The 23232-nt window shown below is 45.4% G+C and overlaps 1 protein-coding gene across 1 annotated transcript; it reads right to left on the bottom strand.

Annotated features, from left to right (window-relative positions):
* Positions 1-709: 709 nt before the first annotated feature.
* Erich5 (glutamate rich 5) lies at positions 710-21026 on the bottom strand. The gene is made up of 3 exons (XM_048457355.3): positions 20592-21026; positions 2462-3622; positions 710-1072 (listed from the first exon to the last, which is right to left on the bottom strand). The coding sequence occupies exons 1-3, from the start codon at positions 20650-20652 to the stop codon at positions 924-926; spliced, it is 1371 nt and encodes a 456-aa protein (XP_048313312.3). The 5' UTR covers positions 20653-21026; the 3' UTR covers positions 710-923.
* Between the last annotated feature and the right edge of the window lie 2206 nt (positions 21027-23232).

Genomic DNA, 23232 nt, shown 5'->3' with positions numbered 1-23232 from the left:
AAAAAAAAAAGTTAAACGCACTACAAGATACCTAAAAACATCTGTTCACAGCAGATGGGTGTTTTGATTGCTTCCAAATCTGTGAGCTACATTGAGCTCTTACTATATAAAGTCCAAATGGAAAAGAATACCATAGGTATGGACTGTGGTTGATCCCAGGAGTCAGCCACACACTTCTATCTGGTGGTCCTCCCAAGTAGTTAACACTTCCAGTCAAGAGTTTTCAAGGTCTGGCCTGGGTATTTCCTAGATTTGAGGCTAGCAAAATAATTGATTGCCTACTGTAGAGAGCATTTATTCACCATTTCCTTCCCCATTAGGTACAGAATATAATAAAGTTATCTTTTCTTAAGATTTATTTTTATTTGTATGAGTGTTGCACATGTGTGTGTGTAATACATACATGCCTGGTGCCTGTCATTTTCCACGGCACATGGAAAATGTGGAGCCTTTCATTGTGAAAAATGCCAAACCTTGCAGGAGAACCCCAGCAGCTCTATCACAAGACAGAAATATTAGGTGTAGTTCATCCTGTGTTCTGGGGGTATTCATTCTTATCCCATCATTATAACTAAGTAACTCTGTTATCATGAGTTCCTTAAATTTTACTAATTTCTCTCTAGCTCCCCTACAACTAAAACTTTCCTTTTAGGGTCTCATTTTTATCCTGAATGGACTCATGACCACAAGGAAGAAAATCACCTTCACATTCTGAAACGATCTTACAGTTTTTATTGGTAATGACTATTGTCACTTTGAATGCATAATTATCCTAGTACCTAAAAAAAAAAAATCTGTCTAGCTTAGCAGTCTTATGGCAAAACACAATCAAAAACAGCATTTATTTTCCTGGTTTCTACAGTCAGTCTACAGTCACGGAAATATGGCGTCTGCCCCCACAGCCTCAATTTTCCTGCCGTTTTCTACAACAAGCTATGTACAGTAGCCCTTCCGTCACTGTCCCCTGCCGGCTCCAGGTCCGCAGCTTCTCCTGTTTCCTGTTCTTTGACTTCAGCTTCTTCACTTCCTTTCTCGTGCTTCATCTCTGCTTCCATCTTTTCTCCAGTCTCGCCTAGAAAAGGCAGCGAAAGGAGACAGTAAGAGACTCTTGCCTAGCAGTGTGTCCTGGCTGGTTTCATGTCCCCTTGACACAGGCTAGAGCCATCTGAGAGGAGGGAGCCTCTAATGAGAAATGCCCCCATAAGATCCTTCCGTAAGGCATTTTCTTAACTCATGATTGATGTGGGAGAGCCCAACCCATTGTGGGTGGTGCTATCCCTAGGCTGGTAGTCCTAGGTTCTATAAGAAATTAGACTGAGCGAGTCATGGGGAGCAAGCCAGTAAGCAGCTCCCCTCTATGGTCTCTGCTTCAGCTCCTGCCTCCAGGTTCCAGTCTGAATTCCTTCAGTGATGGATGACAATGACAAACAAACCCTTTCCTCCCCAAAGGAGGACTTGCTTTTGGTCATGATGCCTTATGACAGCCATAGTAACCCTGACTAAGGCCCACCGAAAGCACAGTAGGTTTCTTCCATGCTGTCCTGCCAGCATTCCCCTCATTCCCCAGAGCCTCTGCGGGCACAAGGTCACGCCACTGAACATCCCGGGGTCTCGGCCTGCTTGTAAAGCCAGGATGAAAAATTCCCTAGGAAACGTTTTGTTCAGGGATAAAAGATTGCTCGGTGGGTAAGACGTACGTTCCTGCTACACAAGTGTGAGGACATAAGTTCAAATCCTCAGTGCCTACATAAGAAGCTGGGCACAACAGAGCTCATTTGTAATGCAGTGAAGACAGGCAGATGCCTGGAGCTCATGAGCCAGACAGTCATCACTTAGGGCTAACTAAGTATCCATGAGCTACAGATTGAGAGATTCTGCCTCACACAGAAGGTAGGGGAGGGAAAACTGCTGAGGAAGACCCTGATACCCACCTCTGGCCTGCACACGTGTGCACACCTACACATACCCACATGGACATGGACATCCAGGCTGAGATACTAGTTATAAGATAAATGTTTAGAATTTTGACATAGCCTATGCTTTAGAAATGATTTGCTGGGGGCTAGTGGGTGATGGCTCACGCCTTTAATCCCAACACTTGGGAGGCAGAGGCAGCTGGATCTCTGTGAGTTCAAGACTGGCCTGGTCTACAAGAGGTAGTTCCAGGACAGCTAGGACTGTTACACAGAGAAACCCTGTCTTGAAAAAAAAAGGAAGGAAGGAAGGAAGGAAGGAAGGAAGGAAGGAAGGAAGGAAGGAAGGAAAGAAAGAAAGAAAGAAAGAAAGAAAGAAAGAAAGAAAGAAAGAAAGAAAGAGAAAAGCGATTTGCTGGGAGCTGAACTGAGTCTTGAGAGAATGTGTTTCCCAAATGTGGTGACATGAACCTCGACCACCTCTGGCCCCAGAGCTGGACTCCATCCCCTTGGAGCCTGTCTAAGCAGTCGGGCTTCCCTCCTTTTACCTTCAATGTGTTGCTCCTCTTTATTGGTATGAATTTCTCTGGCCGTGTCCCCATTTGCTGCTGTCTCTGCAGCTCCTGCCAGCTTCTCCCTGCTTCCAATGCTTGCTTCGGATTGGGATCCCTGGGTGTTTCTGGTCCCATCAGGAGTTTCACAGAGTGACTCATTCATTACAGGAGTTTGCACAAGCTGGCTTCCGCCTGGCACTTGTGGTGTTTCATTCTCTTTGAGGATTCTTTCCAGAAGTTGGGGCTGCTCATCTTTGCGCCCTGCTTCCTGAGGTTGCTGCTCCTCACTGCTTTCTGCAGACTGCCCCCCTTCTGCTACTTCAGGAGAGTTGTTCTCTTTGGGAATTGCTTCTAGAACCTGGAACTGTTTATCCTTCGAGGTCTCTTGATTGTCCTTCGAGGTCTCTTGAAGTTCCTTTTGTTCAGCTTTTTCCACAAACTGATACCCTTCCGACCTTTCTGGAGAGCTGTTCTCTTTGGGAATTGCTTCTACAGTCTCGGGCTGCGCATCCTTTCCCATTGCTTCTTCAGGTGGCAGTTCCTTAGCCGTTTCCAGAGGAAGAGCGTTCTCCGCCGTTTCTAGAAGTTTCGTCACTCCGGCAGCTTGTGGAATCTCAGTGTCCTCCACTGCTCCCGGGGAGTCCCTCTCTCCTGGTGTGTTCAGAGGCTGGCTCCCGGCTTCTGTTCCTAGAGGTTCAGTCTCAGCGTTTCCTTTTAAAGACTGGGCCTCTGTCCTTGCTTCTACATCCTTCTTCATTTCCTCTGCCCCCAACGTATCATCGTTGCCTCCTGGCTGAGGTAGATCAGATTCTTCCCCTTGAACTAGAGGCTCGATCTTCTTTGTGGGTCCTGACGGGTCTGCGGCATCCTTTCCAGGGGCCTCATCATTTGCCGGGGATGGTTGGTGGCAGGCTTTAACACCATTGGCTGCGGCATCTTTTCCAGAGGCCTCATCATTTGCCGGGGATGGTTGGTGGCAGGCTTTAACACCATTGGCTGTAGGAACCACTGAAGCCTTAGGCCGCTCTAACAGGACCTGGCCAGGCCTTTGCGCACTGCCGTAGAAGGCAGCTTCTCTCCCTGGCGTGCACGGCATGGGTTGGGCCACGCAGAACTTGCTTTGTTCTCCAGTGGATGAATTCTCATTTGAAGGTACTTTTTTTGGAGCATTTAGTTGTAAAAATAAGTAGGAAAGAAAGAACAGAGTTATTATTTAGCTATCTTGAGAACGTTTATTGACAACTAAATCAAGTAGATTTAGTTGTTCAATCAAACCACGACCCTCACTCCAAATCAAAGGCCTTTAATAACGTCAACCTAAACGCCTCACCTTACCCATCAGTGTCCTCTGACCCAGCTTTCTCCTGAGCATCCCACCAAGGCTTCTGTCCCAGATTCTAACTTACCACAACTACCTTGCTTCTCTTTTACTCACCCTTTCTCCTCTTTAGCTTCCCCTGTGTGGTCCTCGGGCTGTTAGATTCAGAGTGGTGATGTGGGAATCCCCTCTGTATGCTGTGAATACCATTGGTTAATAAAGAAACTGGTTTGGCTTGGTAGGGTAGATGGGTGGGGAAAACTAAGCTGAATGCTGGGAGAAAGGAGGTGGAGTCAGAGAGAAGCCATGTAGCCCAGCCAGAGACAGACACTGGAACTTTAGTCGGTAAGCCACAGCCACGTGGTGATACACAAATTAATAGAAATGGGTTAAATTAAGGTGTAAAAGTTAGCCAATAAGAAGCTAGAGCTAATGGGCCAAGCAGTGATTTAATTAATACAGTCTCTGTGTGGTTATTTCAGGGCTGAGCAGTCAGGAATTAAACAAGCGGCCTCTTTACAACAGAGTGGGCCTCGATGAAAAGAAAGGCTGTACACCAGAGAAACTCCTACAGGTGAAGACTAGTACCCTGAGTATAGGGACATCCACACCTGAGTTTCATGTCGTGTTAGGGGGACGGGGAAAAGTGAAATTCAGAACGTTGGGGAGCACGTGGTCCACTTAGAGCTGCTCCAGCTCCTCCTGCATCTGCACAGCCTTGGGGGCAGAGCTCTCGGGGCTGACGTGTGACGTGGACAGAGCCGTGAGGACACAGCTCTCAGGACTGACGTGTGACGTTGGCACAGCCTTGGGGGCAGAGCTCTCGGGGCTGACATGTGACGTGAACACAGCCTTGGGGACAGAGATCTCAGGGCTGACATGTGAGTGTGACGTGGACACAGCCTTGGGGGCAGAGATCTCAGGGCTGACGTGTGACATGGACACAGCCTTGGGGGCAGAGCTCTCGGGGCCTGTCAGACATGTAACATGGCAGTGGGTGACCCTCCATCTGAGACTCCTGTGAGGCATCCCAGCACACTAAGCAATGACTGTGAGTGCTTGGGACAGTTTAGAGCAAACAACTGGACGACATGTTTGTACTCCTACTAGATGACCTAGTACCCCCACTACTGAAAAGTCTTTAGAAAGTGATGCAGGGGGTCACCCAAATGCTCTTTGTAACAGCAGAAGCTGGAAAGCAATTTAAACGTCTAAAAATATGTTCCACTGGGTGAGATACTACCCCACGAGAGAATATGAATGTGGAGACCTTGTGACAGAGCCTGTAAGTGTGAACAAAAGATCAGCGTGCATGCTGGGTTGATCGAACAAGGGGGAGCAAATGGCGGATATCAGAACGAGGTCTGTTGTGTAGTGGACAGCCCACAAAGTCAGGTTTCGGTGTTACAGGTGATCACAACTTAGTTAAAAGGAAGGAAAGGATGGACAAAGAGAAGGAAGAGAAGACAAACCAATCGCAAAGGAAGGGGAGCTGGAAGAAAATCACCCTAGCGTCACAGTGGGTCTGCAGGTGATAGTCTCTCCTTGCTGCGACCAGTCCCAAAAGGTGTCTTCCTTACTTTCCTGTTCTTTCCCTAGCCTGGCTACAAACACGCATAATCTAAAGACTGTGCCCTGACCCTCGGTCCCTCTTCTGGTTCTCCCTTCTCTGGGGCAAATATTTTCAATCTTTCAGCTGTTTGGGAGGATAGTCTTTGTTGCTGTTGTTGTTGTTGATGGAGACTGGCCTCCTACATAGGCTTCACCTCCTAATGCTGGAACCGTAAGTGTGCCCACCACACCCTACTGAAAGAACGGTTTTCTTTAGGTACCTACATGAATTGTACTTTAGAATGTTTTGACTTGGGGCATTTCCGTTAACTCCTACTGTGGAAGAACAGGACCTTGCAGCTCATTTTTCTAACCTAACTCCCACCATCATCCCACCCTGTCCCATTACACATTCATATCTCCTTTCAGGTCAGTGACCGTGCACTAAGAATCCCCTAAAATCATGACTCTCTCATAATTTAGAGAACACAAAATGTGAGCCATGTTTTCAATCTGACTTCAGCAGACACTGTAATGAGCATGGTTTCTAACAAAAAAAAATTTTTTTTTTCAATTAAACACGTGATACTTAAAGGCAAAATCTGAACAGACATGAGAACCACAGACTCCGCCCTCAGATATCCGAGTCCTGTGAGACACGGCAACAGCCACGTAAACACAGAAGAAGGAGATCTGGCAATCACCGGACCATGTGGAACAGCTTCTTTAGAGTGCCCAAGAATGCCAAGGTCTGGAGGCTTCAGGGCAGCCGAGCTGGAGGCCAGACTGGAGTGAGGTCACGGAGGTGTCTGTAGGTGGCGCCCATGAGCTTAGAGTGAAGCTTGAAGAACAAGAACAGTGACCAGGGCTTATTAAAGAGTTGACTGAGTATGGGGAGTGGCAGATAGCGCAGAAGTACTGCCTGGGTCCAGAATACATGAGACCCTGGGTTCGGTTCTCAGCGCCTAAGTTAACACACACACACACGAGACCCTGGGTTCAGTTCTCAGCACCTAAGTTAACACACACACACACATGAGACCCTGGGTTCGGTTCTCAGCACCTAAGTTAACACACACACACACACACACACACACACACACACACACACACATGAGACCCTGGGTTCGGTTCTCAGCACCTAAGTTAACACACACACACACATGAGACCCTGGGTTCGGTTCTCAGCACCTAAGTTAACACACACACACACACACATGAGACCCTGGGTTCGGTTCTCAGCGCCTAAGTTACCACACACACACACGAGACCCTGGGTTCGGTTCTCAGCACCTAAGTTAACACACACACACACACACACACACACACACACACACACATGAAACCCTGGGTTCGGTTCTCAGCACCTAAGTTAACACATACACACACACACACACACACACACAAGTGATAGAGCGCAACAGTATCACTTATTTTACCTCTCTTATTACTTATTTTTCTCTCTTGTTTTTCCAGGAGAAAATAGTTGTTTATAGAGAGATGCGTACATAAATATTCACTGCAGCTCTGTTTGTGATAACCAGAAATTGTAAACTAAATTTTCATCAGGAGGTGAATGTGCATATTGGGGTATATTCACACAGTACCAAGCACGGTGGCTCACACTCGGAATCCCAGCACTCGGGAGGTGGTGGCAGGAGGAACACAAGTTTAAGGCCAACCTGGTCTCCATAAGGAGTTCCAGGCCAACCAGGGCTACACACTGGGACCCTACTCATACAAACAAACAAAAATAGCAATGTGAGTGCAACAACCTGACAATTCACTAATTTTCAAAACAATAAGGCTGCATAATCGAAGACAAAAGAGTACATATTCTATGATCATGTTTGTTGACTGTCCTGGAACTCACTCTGTAAATCAGGCTGGCCTTGAACTCACAGAAAGCCACCTGCTTCTGCCTCCCGAGTGCTGGGATTAAAGATGTGCCCACCACCGCCTGGCTGTATGATCATATTTTTATAAACCAAAAAGTTATTCCAACTTGCTCAACAATGATAGAGTGCAGAGCAATGTTTGAGGCCTGGGCCTGGGACAGGAGGGGAGAATTCCAAGAGGCATGAGGAAATGTTTGGAGAAACAGAAGCAGTCACAATCAGGATTGCCGATTCCCGCGGGTGCATCTGTGGGTACAAACCTTTCTGAAACATCACAGTCAACATGTGCAGGATATATCATCAACATATCAAGGCATTTCCCCCAATCTGTTAATTTTAACATAAAATAATGTGAAAAAAAAAACTGTGAACACGGGAGCGGGCAGATCAGAAACGGATTTTGAAAGCCTCCTTCTTGGTAGGGTCTTAGTTTAGTGCTCTAGGACCCCCCAATAGGAGAGAGAAAGCTGGATGGTAAGAGGGAAAGTCTTGGGTACCACTGGTTAATCGTGTGGATCCTGGAGACAGAAAATATGAGTGAGGGAGAGAGAGAGACCTGCATGGTTTTGTCTGAGGCATGTGGTAGAGGCAGGCATGGGTTGTGTATAGAGAGGCAAAGTCTGGGAGGCAACCAGACCTTGACCAGAAATGCAGGTTGCCTGTGTCTGTGTCTGGAAAAGGGCAGTTTTGACACAAGGCAAATAAACAAACAAACAAAAACCGGGTAGGTATAGGTGTGGGGTGTGTGTGTGTGTGTGTGTGTGTGTGTGTGTGTAAGAGAGAGGGAGGAGGAAGGGAAGGAGGGAGGAAGGGAGGGAGGGAGAGAGAGAGAGAGAGAGAGAGAGAGAGAGAGAGAGAGAGAGACGGGGAGGGGCAGAAAGATTGTATGTCTCTACACATTGCTCTGCAGACTGAGCATAACTCTTACAGGAAGGAGCCGAGATGGAAAAGAAAAACTCAGCAACAGCTTTCTGAGCGGCCAGGCACAGGCTGTCTGTGTTAAGGGCTCATATGACCAGACTGAGAGAGGTCTCTCTTCATCTCCCTTCCCCACCTCATTCATCATGCAAGAAACTTTCAAAACACTAGCAAGAAGGCCAGCATAATGACAGGGTTTTTCCCAGAACCACAGGGAAATCCATCACGCCAAAGCAGCTCCCTTCGCTCCCACACAAGTTGTCCTGTAGGAACTGCCTTCAGGGTTATCACGAAAGTGTGTTACTGTATTAATCACAGATGTCTGCCCAGGGACATTTCCTAATGAAATAGCTACTATAGCGATCAGTACTGTCAGTGAAACGAAGCAAGCCATGTTCACCTCCCTGTGCCTGCTGGGTGCATTTCCAAGGAGTCACCTTTCCAAAGCAGAAGGCTGAAAGGTTTAGGTGTTAACACACCCAAAACACAGGCACAGGTTTTTATAGAGTTTTGTCTTGGTTTTGGTTTGGATTTTCGAGATAGGGTTTCTTTGTGTAGCCCTGGCTCTGTAGACCAGGATGACATTGAACTCACCGAGATCCACCTCTGGGATTAAAGACATGCACCAACACCACCCAGTTTATATAGAATTTTTAACAGCAAATACATTTCAAAAGAAGTTAACTATGTAAGGCTGGAGTCAATTAGCTAAAAAGGATTAACACAAGCACCTGATACTCCATAGTAGAAGGTGAGGGTTAAGTAATTTAGACAACATCTGAATTAAATTGGCATGTATCTCCTAAGAACCTAGAGAGCTTAATATAGAGGTGGTGGGTTTTTTTTTTATTATTATTAGCTGTTATTTGACAATCATGAGAGGGTTACATACACAGGCCCCGCAAACACTGTGAGTTGTCAATGATGATCTACAAAAGCGTATCATTCTCACAGGAACTGTAGCAGGTCACAGGAAGGACTCTCCCCGGCTCCCTTAGTGCTTATCCTCTGAAAGAAAATTCAAACAATACCTACTTCCTCACCAACTACAACTCGGTGCTACAACTCAGTACTCCTACAGTTCCTCACAGCCAAGCATCCCATGTACTCCACATGAACCCCCTCCTAAAGCAGACAAAGTGGGACACACTCTGTAGCACCCGAACTTGCAGGCAGTGAGATGCTCTTACTTTCATCCACAGACAGGAGCCAGCCTGTTGCCTAGTCCATATCGTTATATAATAAGTGCTGAGGACAGATGCACTGACTCCACCCAGAACTGTTTCAGGCTACGTCTGTTTTCTGGGCTCTCCGTTTCATCAACGCTTACCCTGCTCTGGGCCTAATCCTTTGATGCCCATTATCTCTGACCCTGTTGTAAATTGACAAATGTGCTGCGACAGCCGAGCCGGCAGACCTTTGTGGCAAGCGCCCGTGGTGATAGGCACACAAAGAACCTGAATACCAGGCCGCATTACAGGAAGAACTGGAACCAGAGCTAACATACCTGAAACCCACATTATGGTGGAAGCTTTTCAATCAGGTTCATTGCCCTGGTGGGAAGTGAAAAGTTTATACCCAGCAAACAGAATACTCGGGTCAGTATTTCCTACGCTGTGCCACGCAGCATCCCGGGGGCCTCCCGCGTTCTATGCTGCTACTGTGGAGGCGTTAGGTTCTTAGACCTTTTACCTTTAGTCTTCTGTTGAGAAGTCCTTCCTCTTCAGATCACAGCACCTTCCATCTGTCTCACAAGCATAGTCACTGAAATTTACTATTAGGTGACTTGGGGAGTTAGTGGTGCAACAACTTGAGCGTCCCACAGAGTGCACCAGCATCCTCGGTTTCTTTCCTTGCTTCCTTCCCAGTCCTAGTCTACATCCAAGAACGTCAGGGAGCGATTCTGGACGGTTTTACCCACCGCCCATCAAATCACAGTGTGTGGACGCCGTCGTCCTGCTACCATGACTTCAGTTCCAACCCCAACGTGTGATTCTATCTACCAGTACATATTAATAGGGTCCTCACTTTGAGCACAGATAGACTTAAAGAAATATTTCATGCAATTGAACTAAAACTAACCAAAAACACCTCTAGAGGCAAAATTTTAAAAATCGATGTTTTTTAACTACCTGAATTCCTATTAAAATTCTTTTGGGCCATCAAAGTAAATGAAATAACTTATATTTTGTTTTTCTTTCAAGACAAGGTTTCTCTGTGTAACAACTCCGACTGACCTGGAACTTGCTCTGTAGGTCAGACTGACCTCAGACTCACGGAGATCCACCAGCATCTGCCTCCCGAGTGCTGGGATTGAAGGTGTGCACCACCACCACCCAGCTAATGCAATAAAATTTAAAGTCTAACTTAATGTAGAAATTTAAGTACAAGCTTTCTCATCTTGCTGTACTGAGAAAGCAGCTGCAGAAAATGCATGAAAATGAGTGTCTGAGTCTGTGTCCCACCCAAACTTTACTTAGTAAACGAGCAGTTGCCTGCCTCTGACTGGCCCTCCAGTTTGCCATCCCTGTCGTGGGCGGTAGCTAAGCTCTATCTAGACGCACTGTGTCTGTTAGCTCTTTGATTCCTCAGAGCAGCTTTAAGAAACAGACATCACTATTCACCCAACTTTACAGATGAGGCGAAGAAGTGGGAGTGACTGGTTCATCAATAAACAGTCTTGAGCCAGGGTCTGAGCCCAGACCGTCCTCCTAGAGACTCGTGTTCTTTCTTTCTTTTCATTTTTGAAACAGGGACTACAATTCTTTCGGTAGCTCTTCCTCATGTTGGAATTACAGCTATGCGCCACCACAGCTAGCAGGGCCTACATTTTGTTTTGTTTGGAGACAGGGTCTTTCTATGCAGCCCCAGACGGCCTGAAACTCAGGCTGGCCTTGAATGCAGAGATCCACCTGCCTCTACCTTCCTAGTGCTAGAATTAAAGGCATGTATCACTGCATAGGCCCTGCTTAACCACATTCTTTTTATATTCATTTTTTATTTTCTAAATATCTATTTTTATAATTTTTGAGTGTGTGTGTGTGTGTGTGTGTGTGTGTGTGTGTGTGTGTGTACATGATTGTAAAGCCTTTAGAGACCAGCAGCCACTGGATCCCTGAAACTGAAATCACAGTTGTGGGCCACCATATGTATGCTGGGGATTGAATTTGGGTCCTCTAAAAGAACAGCCAATGCTCTTAATTGCTGAGCTATCTCTCCAGCCTCTAGTTTAAAAATTATGTATCTATAATATGTATGTGGTGGGGGTGAGCCTAGCATACCTGAGTGCACAGCCTAAGGAGGCTGGGAAGGTGTCAGATCGTACATCTGACAGGTGTAAGCCTCCCCACAAAGGTTCTGGGGACTGACTATAGACCCTCTCCAAGAGCAGTGCATGCTTTTAACCTCTGAGCTACCTCTCCAGTTTCCAAAACCTACACTGTCAATCAATGTGTGCTGTTTCTCATCATGTTAAAGCATATACACAAATACGTGTGTTTCATACACACAAAGTGCACAGTAACCAAAGCTTCCAATACCATCTATTCTAGGGCAAGAAAAATAAAAGGAATTAACTGAAAGAAACTATGTAATTTTTAAATCAGAGTAATGGGAAAATATAAAAGGACAAGAAAATCGACACACAGACAAAAAAAAAAAAGGAAAAAGTCATTGCCATTATCAATGATAATAGAGAAGGAAATAATCAATGAGACTGCCTTCAGGAGGACATGGTAGCACTGGTCTTCATTGGTTAGGGTGGCCAACAGCAGAGAATACACTGGTAGATATGAAGGAGCCATGGCTGCACACACCAGTGCTGACTTCCTTGATGTACATAGAATAGGACTAAGGAAAGAAGCTGCTCCCTAAGGGCTTGGGCCCTGACACCCTGCCTGTCTGTTTCCGGAGGACTGAAGAATCCCTACCACACTGTCAGCCATTCCTTCCCACAGCTGAAAAACAGAGACAGCATGGGCAGCACCTGACAACGCACACCAGCATCGCCCGGTGAATCTCACCGACCTTTGCAACGCTTAATGCCTAGGGCACTTTTCTCACATCTTCATTCTTAGAGGGCAGAGGTTGGACACCCTTGGACTCATACCTAAGAATGTAATACTCCCCTAAAATACACTCATAACTTTAAGGAAGTTCCCAAGGAGAGGGTCAAAGAAGGTAACTAATTACCAAACCTTCTGAGGTCACTGAGGCTCATGGGAGACTTTTACACTCATTACACTCATGTGTCAATACCACATTCTAGTACTTCAACTAAAAAAAAAAAATCATGACCCTGTTCTATCAACACTTACACACACCAGATCTCACACATGTGGAGTTGATGCTTTAAAATACATATTGATTTGGGTCCTCTGGAAGAACAGTCGATGCTCTTAATTGCTGAGCCATCTCTCCAGCCTCTGATAAGGCTTTGAATGGACCTCCCAGGAGTTGGGATGTTGAGAGGCTGTGCATGAGCCTGGATGAGCCAGCCTTGCGGAAGCTTGGCTTCTTGTCATGCTTTACTTCAGGTTTGTTGTACTGATTTTTTTTTCCTACAAGTGAGAGAGATTGCCATCACGCCCAGCAGTCCCTCAGCCTAGTGTGGCCTGAGCTTTTCTGTTCTACAAACGAGAGAGATTGCCACACGCCCAGCAGCCCCCCAGTCTTGTGTGGCCTGAGTTACTTTCCATTTCCTTTCTGTTGTTGCCTGGATCCCCATTCTTCTGCTTTTCTGAGTTCTCTTGTCTCCACGAATGCCTGGCAATCCGTCTATCCGCCGTTCACTCTGCATAGTTATTGGCTCCACTTTTCCTACAGGTAAGGTCATGATATGGTTAGATCCAAGTTTCTGCAGGGCTGAGGCCAGACTGCAGGTGAACTGGTGCCTGTGGGCAGAGTAGGAGCTTTGGGTCACACAGGGACAGTGGCTCATCCCTACATAGTTTCCGTTTTCCAGCTATACTTGGGACTAACGATTGATTTTAGGCCTCTGAGAGCGCTACAGTAGGGCACAAAATGAAGCTGGAGTCAAACAGTTGCCTCCTTTCCTGCATTCTTGCTTCCTTATGTTCTGAGGTGGCCATCTAAGTGTCTGAAAGCTTTCTGTTACGAAAGATTTAATGTTAAGGCTGTCAACTTATGCTACCTTCGTGGAGGCATTTGGGCAGCTTTCTATTAAAGTTATAAACGTGTACCCCCTTTGGCCCAGCAACACCACTTCTGAGAATGGTCTGTAGATATGCTTGTCTGTAATCAAAATGATGTCTGCACAAAGGAATTCACCAGAGCTTGTTCGCAACAGGAAAGACTGGAAACAGATCAGATGTCTCTCAGTAGGGGACTGGTCAAATAAGTCACACGACAGATTATTTTGCAGGTATAGAAAAAAGAACAATGCCTCCATGGTGTCAGGCTAGATAAAGGAACAGAATATTGGGCAGAGCACACTGTGTTTTACAAATAAAGACCGGGAAAAAATATTTGCAATGCATTTAAAAAAACACCTCTTAGCTGAGGGTGATGGTATACATTTAGAATCCCAGAAACCAGGATGTTGAGGCAGGGGCATCACCAGCCTGGCCTATATAGTGTGATCTTGACTTACAACACCAAAAATGATGGCCTGAATGGTTTTTCACCAGATGGTCCTCGAGCGAAAGAAGTGGATAGAAGCCCTCATCCCCAACCCAGAAGAAATCTCCAATGGATAACCATTTGCAAATGAAAATCTGGTTTTCTCCAAGGGAGACTTACTGAACAAGCAAACCACTCTTAGGGGTAGGCCACTTGCCCAGCAGGAGATGGCCAACAGAAAATGAACTCATGGCATCTTTGGAGGTTCCTTATCTCATAATGTCCTGTCAAGTCTTTTTTTGACTTTGCCTTATATTTTTATTTATATTTTTCTTCTCTCTTTTTTAACCTTACAGATTCTTTGCATAGATATTATGACTTCCAGCTTAGTGTTTTTATGAAATCCCTTAGTGTGCAAACACTCACGTGTCTCTGCATCTGTATCTGTTTCTTGTACCTTTTCGCAGGCTCCTTTTCTTCTCTTGGCTGTGTGTGTGTTTTTAATCTTATTACATTATATTTTATTATTATTCCTTAGAGTCCTGCTTATTTTCTAATGACAGATGAAAACAATGAATCCATACTGGGGTGAGGTGGGGAGGAGTAAAGGGGGGAAAAACAATAATCAGGATGTAATAAGTGAGAAAAAAAATCTATTTTCAGTAAAAGGAAAAAAATACCAAAAAATGAAAAACAAAAAGAAAACTCAAGGGAAAAAAATATAAAAACAAGCAAACAAAACCAAATCCTGCCTATGTAGAATGGCACATCTGTAATTCAGCATCTAGGGACCCGAGGTAGGAGGTGTGCCATAGGATGGAAGGGAGCCCAGGCAGGAGGTGAGCCATAGGATGGAAGGGAGCCCAGGCAGGAGGTGAGCCATAGGGTGGAAGGGAGCCGAGGCAGGAGGTAAGCCATAGGGTGGAAAGGAGCCGAGGCAGGAGGTGAGCCATAGGATGGAGGGCACCGTGGTCTATGTGGTGAATTCAAGGCCAGCCTGAGCGACAGAATGAGAGCTTAAAACAAAATAAAACACACCAACAACAGAAACACCCAAACTAATAAATGTTGGCGACTAAAGAGTCGGTGCTCAGGGGAAGGCAATACTCTACATACATGCCTTCTTCAAAAATCTTCATGTTCTGAGCAACACATTCTTATTCCCTATATTTTATCCAAAGTAGTCATGGAACACCTAGGTCCATGCCAAAGATATTCTGAGCATTCAAAACTCAATCCAAAAACTCTAGCATGTAAAAAAAAATCCAGTTCATATAGTATCTGTATGGAAGAAAAACACTCTACAAATTAATGTGAATTTTAGTGATGCTCTCCAACTACAGTTAATCTGATTAAGACTTAACTGTCACTGTGCGAAAATATTGGTTGAAGTCTGGACCACGCCCTTTACAAAGACCATTCTCTTACCATGTGAAATTCAAACCTCCCTGATTGCCTAGGGAACAAACAGGCTCCAAGCAGGTAGTGAAATTCAGATTAGAACAAACAGATACTTGTAGCTGTCACCGGAAATGTATACATGAACCAGCAATAAACTTGTCAATAATTACTATCTATTTCTTTTCTTTCTTTCTTGTCTTTTTTTGAGACAGGATTTCCCTGTGTAAACGCCCTAGCTGTCCTGGAACCAGCTCTTGTAGACCAGGCTGGCCTTGAACTCACAGAGATCCACCTGCCTCTGCCTCCCGAGTGCTGGGATTAAAGGCATACAACACCACCATCGGCTTAATTACCATCTGTTTCTTTTGTCCACATTGGAGCTTAAACCCTAAGACCTAAGGATGGAGAATCCTGGAGGAAAGAGTGGCATTTATATCAGGAAGGAAAGGAGCGGTCATTACTTAGGTGTTAGCATGAAGATAGCAGAATGGGGAAGAGACCTCTGGGGACTTTAAAGCCTGTGAAGTGGATACAAGTTTTAGGTTCCAGTTCCATTACCAGAAATGGCTGTAATGCTTAGAATTTGCTTCCATACATTTTAGAAATGTGAACTTCAACCTATTTATCCTTTCTTCTCAAAACAAAATCCTCTTTCCTCACACTTTTCAGGGCTCTGTAAAAAAATGCAGGGGCTGCTGTAAGGAAGCAGGCACTGCTCTGAATTTGGAGCAGCCGGAGGCCGGTTTCCTCCTCTGTCCCCAGGCACATACCTACCACTCTGGCTTCAGAAGCCGTGGAAAGACCTGGGGGTAGGCGGGGAACCCATATCTGCTGAGTGAGAGCAAATATCCACCCACCATTAACAGAACACATTGTGTTCCTATGCAACCAATTAGCTCTCTCTCCAGTATCAGCTGACTGATTGACATTTGAGCCTAGAAAATAGGGTCTTCCGGGTCCACAAAAATAGCTCAGTTAGTAAAGTGCCAAGCAAACCTGAGAACCTCGGCTCAGATCCCCAGAACCACCCAGAAGATGGACCTATACTCCCAACACTGCGGGGCCCAGAGACAGACAAATGTCTCACGCTCGTTAGCCAGCCGGTCTAGCCCAGAGATGTTTAGATTCAACTACAAATTGTCTCGAAACAGAGAGCTGGAAGTTGGAGAGACAGCTCAGTGGTCAAAAGCCCAAGTTCAGAGTTTATTCCCATCACCTGCATCAACGGCTCACAACAGGCGCTACACTCACATTCAGACATAGTGTGTGATCGGAGCTGTACTATCATACATGTATAGAGGTCAGAGGACGACTTTGTGGCTCAGCATTCTCCTCTGCCTTTCCATGGGTTCTGGGCACAGCTCACAGGCTGGGTCCTTAAGTTTGTGAGGCAGCTTTTCCCCACTGAGCCATCTCACCAGCTCCATGTTTTAATAGACTTACCTTGATTCTTTGTCTTTTTTTTCAATGTATAAAACCACCTAAGGAGTTGGAGAGATGGCTCAATGGTTAAGAGCACTAGCTGCCTTTCCAGAGTACCCAGGTTCAAACACTCCCAGCACCCACATGGCAGCTCACAACTGTCTGTAACTCAGTTTGCATCAGGAATCTAACACTGTCACATCAATGTGCTTAAAATTAAAAAAAAAATTACAAAATAAATAAATAAATAAAAATAAAACCACCTAATTCTACTCTCTTGGCAAACTAATATGTAATACTGTTAGCTGTTGTCTTTATAATGTTTATATCTGTGGATTTGTTCTTCCTACATAACTGAAACTCTGTCCCTTTGGCCTACACTTTCCCATTCCTTGAACTACCCCATCACTCTTAACCAGCATTCTACTCTCATTTCTCAGAGGGGTTTCATACCCCGAGGCAGTATGACTGAATCAAATGTATCATTTGTGGTGTTCAATAAAAAAGAAGTCACAGATGAAACCCAATAAGTTCATCTTCTCTGTGACTGAGTCTGTGCAGAAGCTCAAGGGTCCCCAGAACAGTAAACTGCTTGCAAGTTGAGCTCTTGGGAGATCTTGGTCAGAATTTGATGGCACTTTCTATATCGTTAAATGTGGCTCCGTTGACACCTCCCAGGGAGGCTGGAGAGTGGTTCCATCCCTAGCACCAACATGGTGGCTCATCACTATTACAGAGAGTTATCCAGTTTAGTTTAGGGACTCTAAAGCCCTCTTCTAACTCCTTGGGCACTGCATGCACATGGTGCACATACACACGTGCAGATGAAACACTCTTACATATAAAACAAAATAAATACATTTTTAAAAAAATTAAACATCTCCCAAACAAGCTGCTGGTAAAACAGTCTGTTGGATTTTGTTGTTTTTTAACTGCAGCAAGGCTAACTACTGCTTTGATAGTTTGTTCTTAGAAATTGTCCGGTTAGGTTTCTTGCCCTGTTTCTTGGTTTTGTTTTTATTTTGTCAACCTGACATAAGCTAGAGTCATTTGGGAAAAGGGAGCCTCAATTGAGAAAATGCAACCAACAGATTGGCCTGTGGGACATTTTCTTGATTGCTGATGGGGGTAGGTCCAGGTCACTGTGGGCAGTGCCACAACCTGGGCAGGTGGTCCCGGATTACATAGGAAAAGGAACTGAGCAAGCCATGGGGAGCAACATAGTAAGTATCATCCCTCTGCGGCTTCTGCCTCCGTTCCTGCCTCCAGGATCCTACCCTCAAGTTCCACCCTGACTTTCCTTGGTGATGAACTGTGGTCTGAGAGTTGTGAACTGAAACAGACCCTTTCCCTACCAAGTTCCTGTTCATCATGATGCTCATCGCAGCAGCAGGAACCTCAAGTGAGGCAGTAGTGTTCCACAGTGGAAGTGAGAAGTATGACATGCATAAGATTTCGGAGATCCGAAGCTAGGCGTGGTGATGGGGCAGGCAGATCTCTCACGTTCCAGACCAGGTAGGGCTGTACAGGGAGACCTTGTATCAGAGGGAAAAAAACCACCCCCAAATAATACGGTTTTGGTGATCTGATTTGAGTATTCTCAAATGGAACCTGACGGCAATCATGTAACGTTTCTGATAACAGTTCAGAACGGAGAGAAGGAGGTGAGAGTTTGGTAGTCTTTCATACTCTCTTGCCATTCTAGACTAACTGCCGTTCCCTTTGTAATCCTGCACTTTTGCCAGCTGGGACAGTTCTCCAGACTGACGCTTCCTCTTCGACTTAATTTTTCACCAAGAGCCCATTACAGACTAAACATTGTTAGGCACTGGAGCATGCGGCTAATGAATGCATATGACGGGCATTTAATAAACTGTCTTTACCTAAAAGCACAATACACCAACTTGGGCTGTATCTAGGATTTAAAGAAATTTTAAGCTGTAGAGAGAGGAATGAATTATTTATAAGGCCTCCAAGATCACAAAGTTGAAATGCTGAAAATACAGTAGTATTCAATTACAAGTGTATTGTCCCATGGAGGCTCAGAGGCAATACACCTGTTGATTGATTCAGTATGTTTCAAGGAATTCATGCAAGATATTAACCAATTTTATATACACTTCAACTTGTTGGCAAGTGTTTAACATTTCTTCCTGAACAACATTTATGAAAACGTACAACAAACGAAAGCAAGGGTAAAAAACAAAGAGTTTAACTCATATGAATTGTTAATACAGTGATCAAATGTTTCCTGAAGGAGAGAACTAAAGCCCCCATTCTATTGATTAGATACATTTGCCAGTACTTCAGTTACATAGTTACATTCCTGGTGTGTGTGTGTGTGTGTGTGTGTGTGTGTGTGTGTGCTGGGCATTTTGCCCAGGGCCTTGGGCATACTGCCCACAGGTTCTTCCACTGAGCTACACCCACTCTAACAAAGTGCTCTGCTTTTTAACCCAAGATACCTCCAAGAGTGAGTGAGAGAAACTGTGATAATATTATCTTGTGAAAGCATCAGTGTTTCTTATGTTTTGCATGTGGATACCAGTAAGGAAATACCACGGGGCAAATGCAAAAATCCATCTGGTTTTATAAAATGAGGTGTGAACATGAAGACAGTTTCTCAGTGTACTGGCCTCGAAGGAGACTGTTGAGCTATGAGATTTCCAAGCTTTTTTAGGGAAAAGAGTCAGGAGGCACTGTGCACTAGGAATAAACTTTCCATGTCTTTATACCGTCAGTATTCAAGGGATTTGAATCATTTGCACATATGGTTTTGTCTACTTCCTGGCTTTCTGCTTGTTTACAGAAGGCAGAAATCTCGTCGGTCACACAGCACAAAAAACAACAGCAACATGTTTCTGAGTAGGACATATTGTATAGGCTGAGCTCTGAAGCAGCTTGCATGATAATCTTAGGGTCTCTGCCACCAAACAAAACAATCAAAAATCACTGCTACTGTAGTAACACAGGATGCTCACACCCAGGAAAAGGAATTAGAAGATAAATTTGCCCTTAAAGTGAGCCTTGATGAAGAATACAAGCTGCTTGAAGAATCCACTCAACTATCAATGTCCTAAATGCGAGCAAGTTATAAATAATTTAGGAAGTGGGCTGACTGTAAAATGTAGTCACTCTCGAGTTCATTCATCTACATCTATTCTTTCTACAGTGTTTATCACTGCCAGAATGGACTTGATAACTTGTCTGCCGTGTTTAGGCTGTATTCTCAGCTTCCCTGAGTTACCGGAGCAACTCCGGCATCTGTGGACAGTAAGCAGATGATTAAAATGTGCCGGCAGAATTTCTTTACAGCAATGATTGATGACTACCTTCCGTCACACACACATGCCTCGAGAATATATAAATCGGGGACAGGGGAAAGTGTGTGTGACCTTTTAAAACCTCCAGAGGAAGCCGGGCAGTGATGGCGCACGCGTTTAATCCCAGCACTCTGGAGACAGAGGCAGGCCGATCTCTGTGAGTTTGAGACCAGCCTGTTCTACACAGTGAGTTCCAGGACAGGCTCCAAAACTACACAGAGAAACCCTGTTTCGAATAACCAAAGCCAAACAAAACCAAACCAAACAAAAAAAACTCCAAAAAAAAAACCCTGAAGGAACCTAGTATATGGAGGGGGGAAAGCACAAGTGTGTGTGTTCTCTGCATTTTTATCATCCGGTGATGCTGAACCGTCCACGTGAGAGCAAAATAGAGCTCTCAACGGGGTATTTCTCATCTGTATGGTGAGGAGAATGTCGCAGCTAACTCAGTAATTTAGCGCCGTGAACCTCAATCCCGCCGGGTAAGGCAGGTCACAACTCTTTGCACCCTGCGTCCTGCTGCAGATGCACCCCACCCGGATGGACACACCAGTCCCAGCGCTCTTCTCCTCCGGGAAGGAGCTTGCCCCCTGCTGGCGAGGTTGAGCCAGGGCTGTACCCTCTGCATCTCGGGGCAGCAGAACACAGACCCCCCCCCCCCCCAGACGTAGTGCCCCTAGCCGCAGTGGGTCCAGAGTGGGGCACTTGCTCACCTCCGCTGCGGAACCTGCTGCTGTCGCCCGCCTTGTTGAGGGCGCTGCTGGAGCAACCCATTGCGCAAAACGGTAGACACCTGGCCCAGCTTCACGCGAGTATCGGTCGCGAGGCTTAGATGCGATGCTCACCGCAAACCCAGCCGCTGAAGTTTCTCCCAACTGTGTGATCTTGCTGCCCAAAAGTCCAAGGCGCACGCGCGCAGCGGGGGCCCTGGTGACTGGGTGAGCACCTGGAGGGGCGAGGAGACAGGCACAGGTATCCGGATAGAAGCCGAGAGGGCAGAGTGCCAGACAGCTGGTGGACCAGCAGGCAAGAGAGAGCAGGGACAACTAAAACCAAAGAACCAGCTGGACAGGAGGCGGAGGGTTCGGGGAAGTAAATGGGAAAAGGCTCCGAGATGGGATGAGGGACAGAGCTAAGCACTGGGAGGGGTGGTGTGAATAAACGTCCTAAATAGCCAGGGAGGGGAGGCGGCGGCTGTAGCCAGAGGCTATTGATTGGTAGACTAGATGTGCAATGACAGTCTTATCCTCTTACATAATTTCAACATAGTTACCACAAGGAAGTTCAACAACGGATACTAAACTGTTAGACCTGCCGTCCACAGTCAGCTTCGGGCTCTTGATACATCCAGAACTACATCCATGACTTTGGTACCGTGCTTCTTTTTGGTTGCTTCGATCTGGAGCAGTACCCATAATCTTGCTTTGTTCTTTTAATTAATTAAGAAATGACTATTTTAATTTGTTTCTTATTTGAGACAGGGTCCCTACATAGTCCTGGCTGTCCTGAAACTCACTGTGTAGACCAGGCTGGCCTAGAACTCACAGAGATCCACCTGCCTCTGACTCCTGAGTGCTGAGATTAAAGGTGTGCACCGCCACGCCAAGGCACTAGTTTTATTTTTACACGTCTGTGTGGTCTGTGTGTTACCTGTGTGCCTTGAGCCCCTAGAGACTAGAAGAGGGCATCAGATCCTCTGGAACTGGAGTTAGGGATGGTTGTGAGCCTCTAGATGGGTGCTGGGAACCTAACCTGGGATGTCTGGAAGAGCAGTTTACACAAGTGCCCTTAAGTGCTGAGCCACTTTTCCAGCCTGGTCTACAAGAGCTAGTTCCAGGACAGGCTCCAAACCTACAGAGAACCCCCTCCAAAAAATAATAAATGACCCTAAGAAATATCAACTTTCTGGGTGGTGCACACCTTTAATTCCAGAGGCAGGTGAATCTCTGTGAGTTTGAGACCAGTTTGGTCGAAAGAAAGAAAGAAAGAATGAGAGAAAGAAAGAAAGAAAGAAAGAAAGAAAGAAAGAAAAAACCAATTAACCCAAAGACCAAGTTCATAGATAGCACTTTATTTTCCAAAAGTGCCCACTATAGCAAACACACGGAGGAAGAATTTTCGCTTGGTTCTTTGTATCAAAGGGTATAAAAACCTTATGCTACTTTAGATAGAAAATGGCAAGAGCAAACAAAATTAGAGAGGGAAAGCATTACTCTGGCTGGCTTTCGATTCAAGGATATGAGATGGCTGTGAAGACAGAATCAGAAACACCCCTTATCTGAGCAGAAAGGACTACAAGAGAAGTACTTCTGCCTCTACTATCGGTAGAAAGGGCGGGTAGGTGGATAACTGCCCTTCTCTCTTGACCCCTCAGTGTTCAGAATGTTTGGACGAGGGCACATTGATCATTTGCCAAGTCTTCATCGTCCCCTCTTCTTATCAACACGTTCATCAGCATAGTTAACGTGCAGGTGGCTGGTAAGAGTATGAAGGCTGAGTCACACAAAGCACTGAGGCATGCCTTACTGTGAACATCAAGTGATTGTTAATGAATATGATCATTTTAACCGCAGGACAGCAAGGGTCGATGCACTGAACCAACAACCAGCAGATGAACTTGCTAGAGCTGTTTGTGCTCTCACAGCAAATGCAGCCTGCCATGTCCAATTCTCATAGCAAGCAAGAAGGAAAAACAAAACAAAACGGAGCACAATGCATGTAGGTGCCTGTGGTTTTCAATCTGGTCTTGTTTTCAGAAGCTGGGGTAGCAATGTTGGTGAAGGAGAAACAAGGAAGGTCCTTGTGTTAATTTTCTTCTCTCATAATTACCTGTTGTTACTCTCTCAACATTCCACTGAAATGCTAGATACAAAGAAGCAATTCAGGAGTGATAACATCCAGATGTCAAAGTCAAAAGCATGTACATTTCATAGCTTTGTAGCATGGAGGGTTTTTTTGTTTGTTTGTTTGTTTGTTTTTAGATAGGGTTTATATGTTTTAACCTTGGCTGTCCTGGAACTAGCTCTGTCCTTTAACTCACGGAGGTTTGGCAGGTGGTGCTGTCTACATGCTGAGTATTACAGCGTGGATGGTACTTCCATCATGGAGTTAGTTGTGCTAAGGTCTAGGAGCCTATTTAAGCCTGGGGCCTTGTTGCCTAACTGATGTCTTACAAGACACCAGTTTGAAAATACAATACTAAAAAAAAAAAGTTTATAATTTAAAAAGAACTTTTCATGCATGCTATAAAATAGCTCAAGCAGAGCTGAAATATACACAGTAAAATTGTCCGAAACAGGAAAAACAACAACAACAACAACAACAACAACAACAAACAAAACCAGATCTGGGCAT

Source organism: Myodes glareolus, chromosome 19 (assembly GCF_982192425.1).
Source record: "Myodes glareolus chromosome 19, mMyoGla1.1, whole genome shotgun sequence".
Lineage (NCBI taxonomy): Eukaryota > Metazoa > Chordata > Mammalia > Rodentia > Cricetidae > Myodes > Myodes glareolus.
The sequence above is the reverse complement of the archived record's forward strand: the minus strand, read 5'-3'. Positions and strand labels throughout refer to the sequence as shown.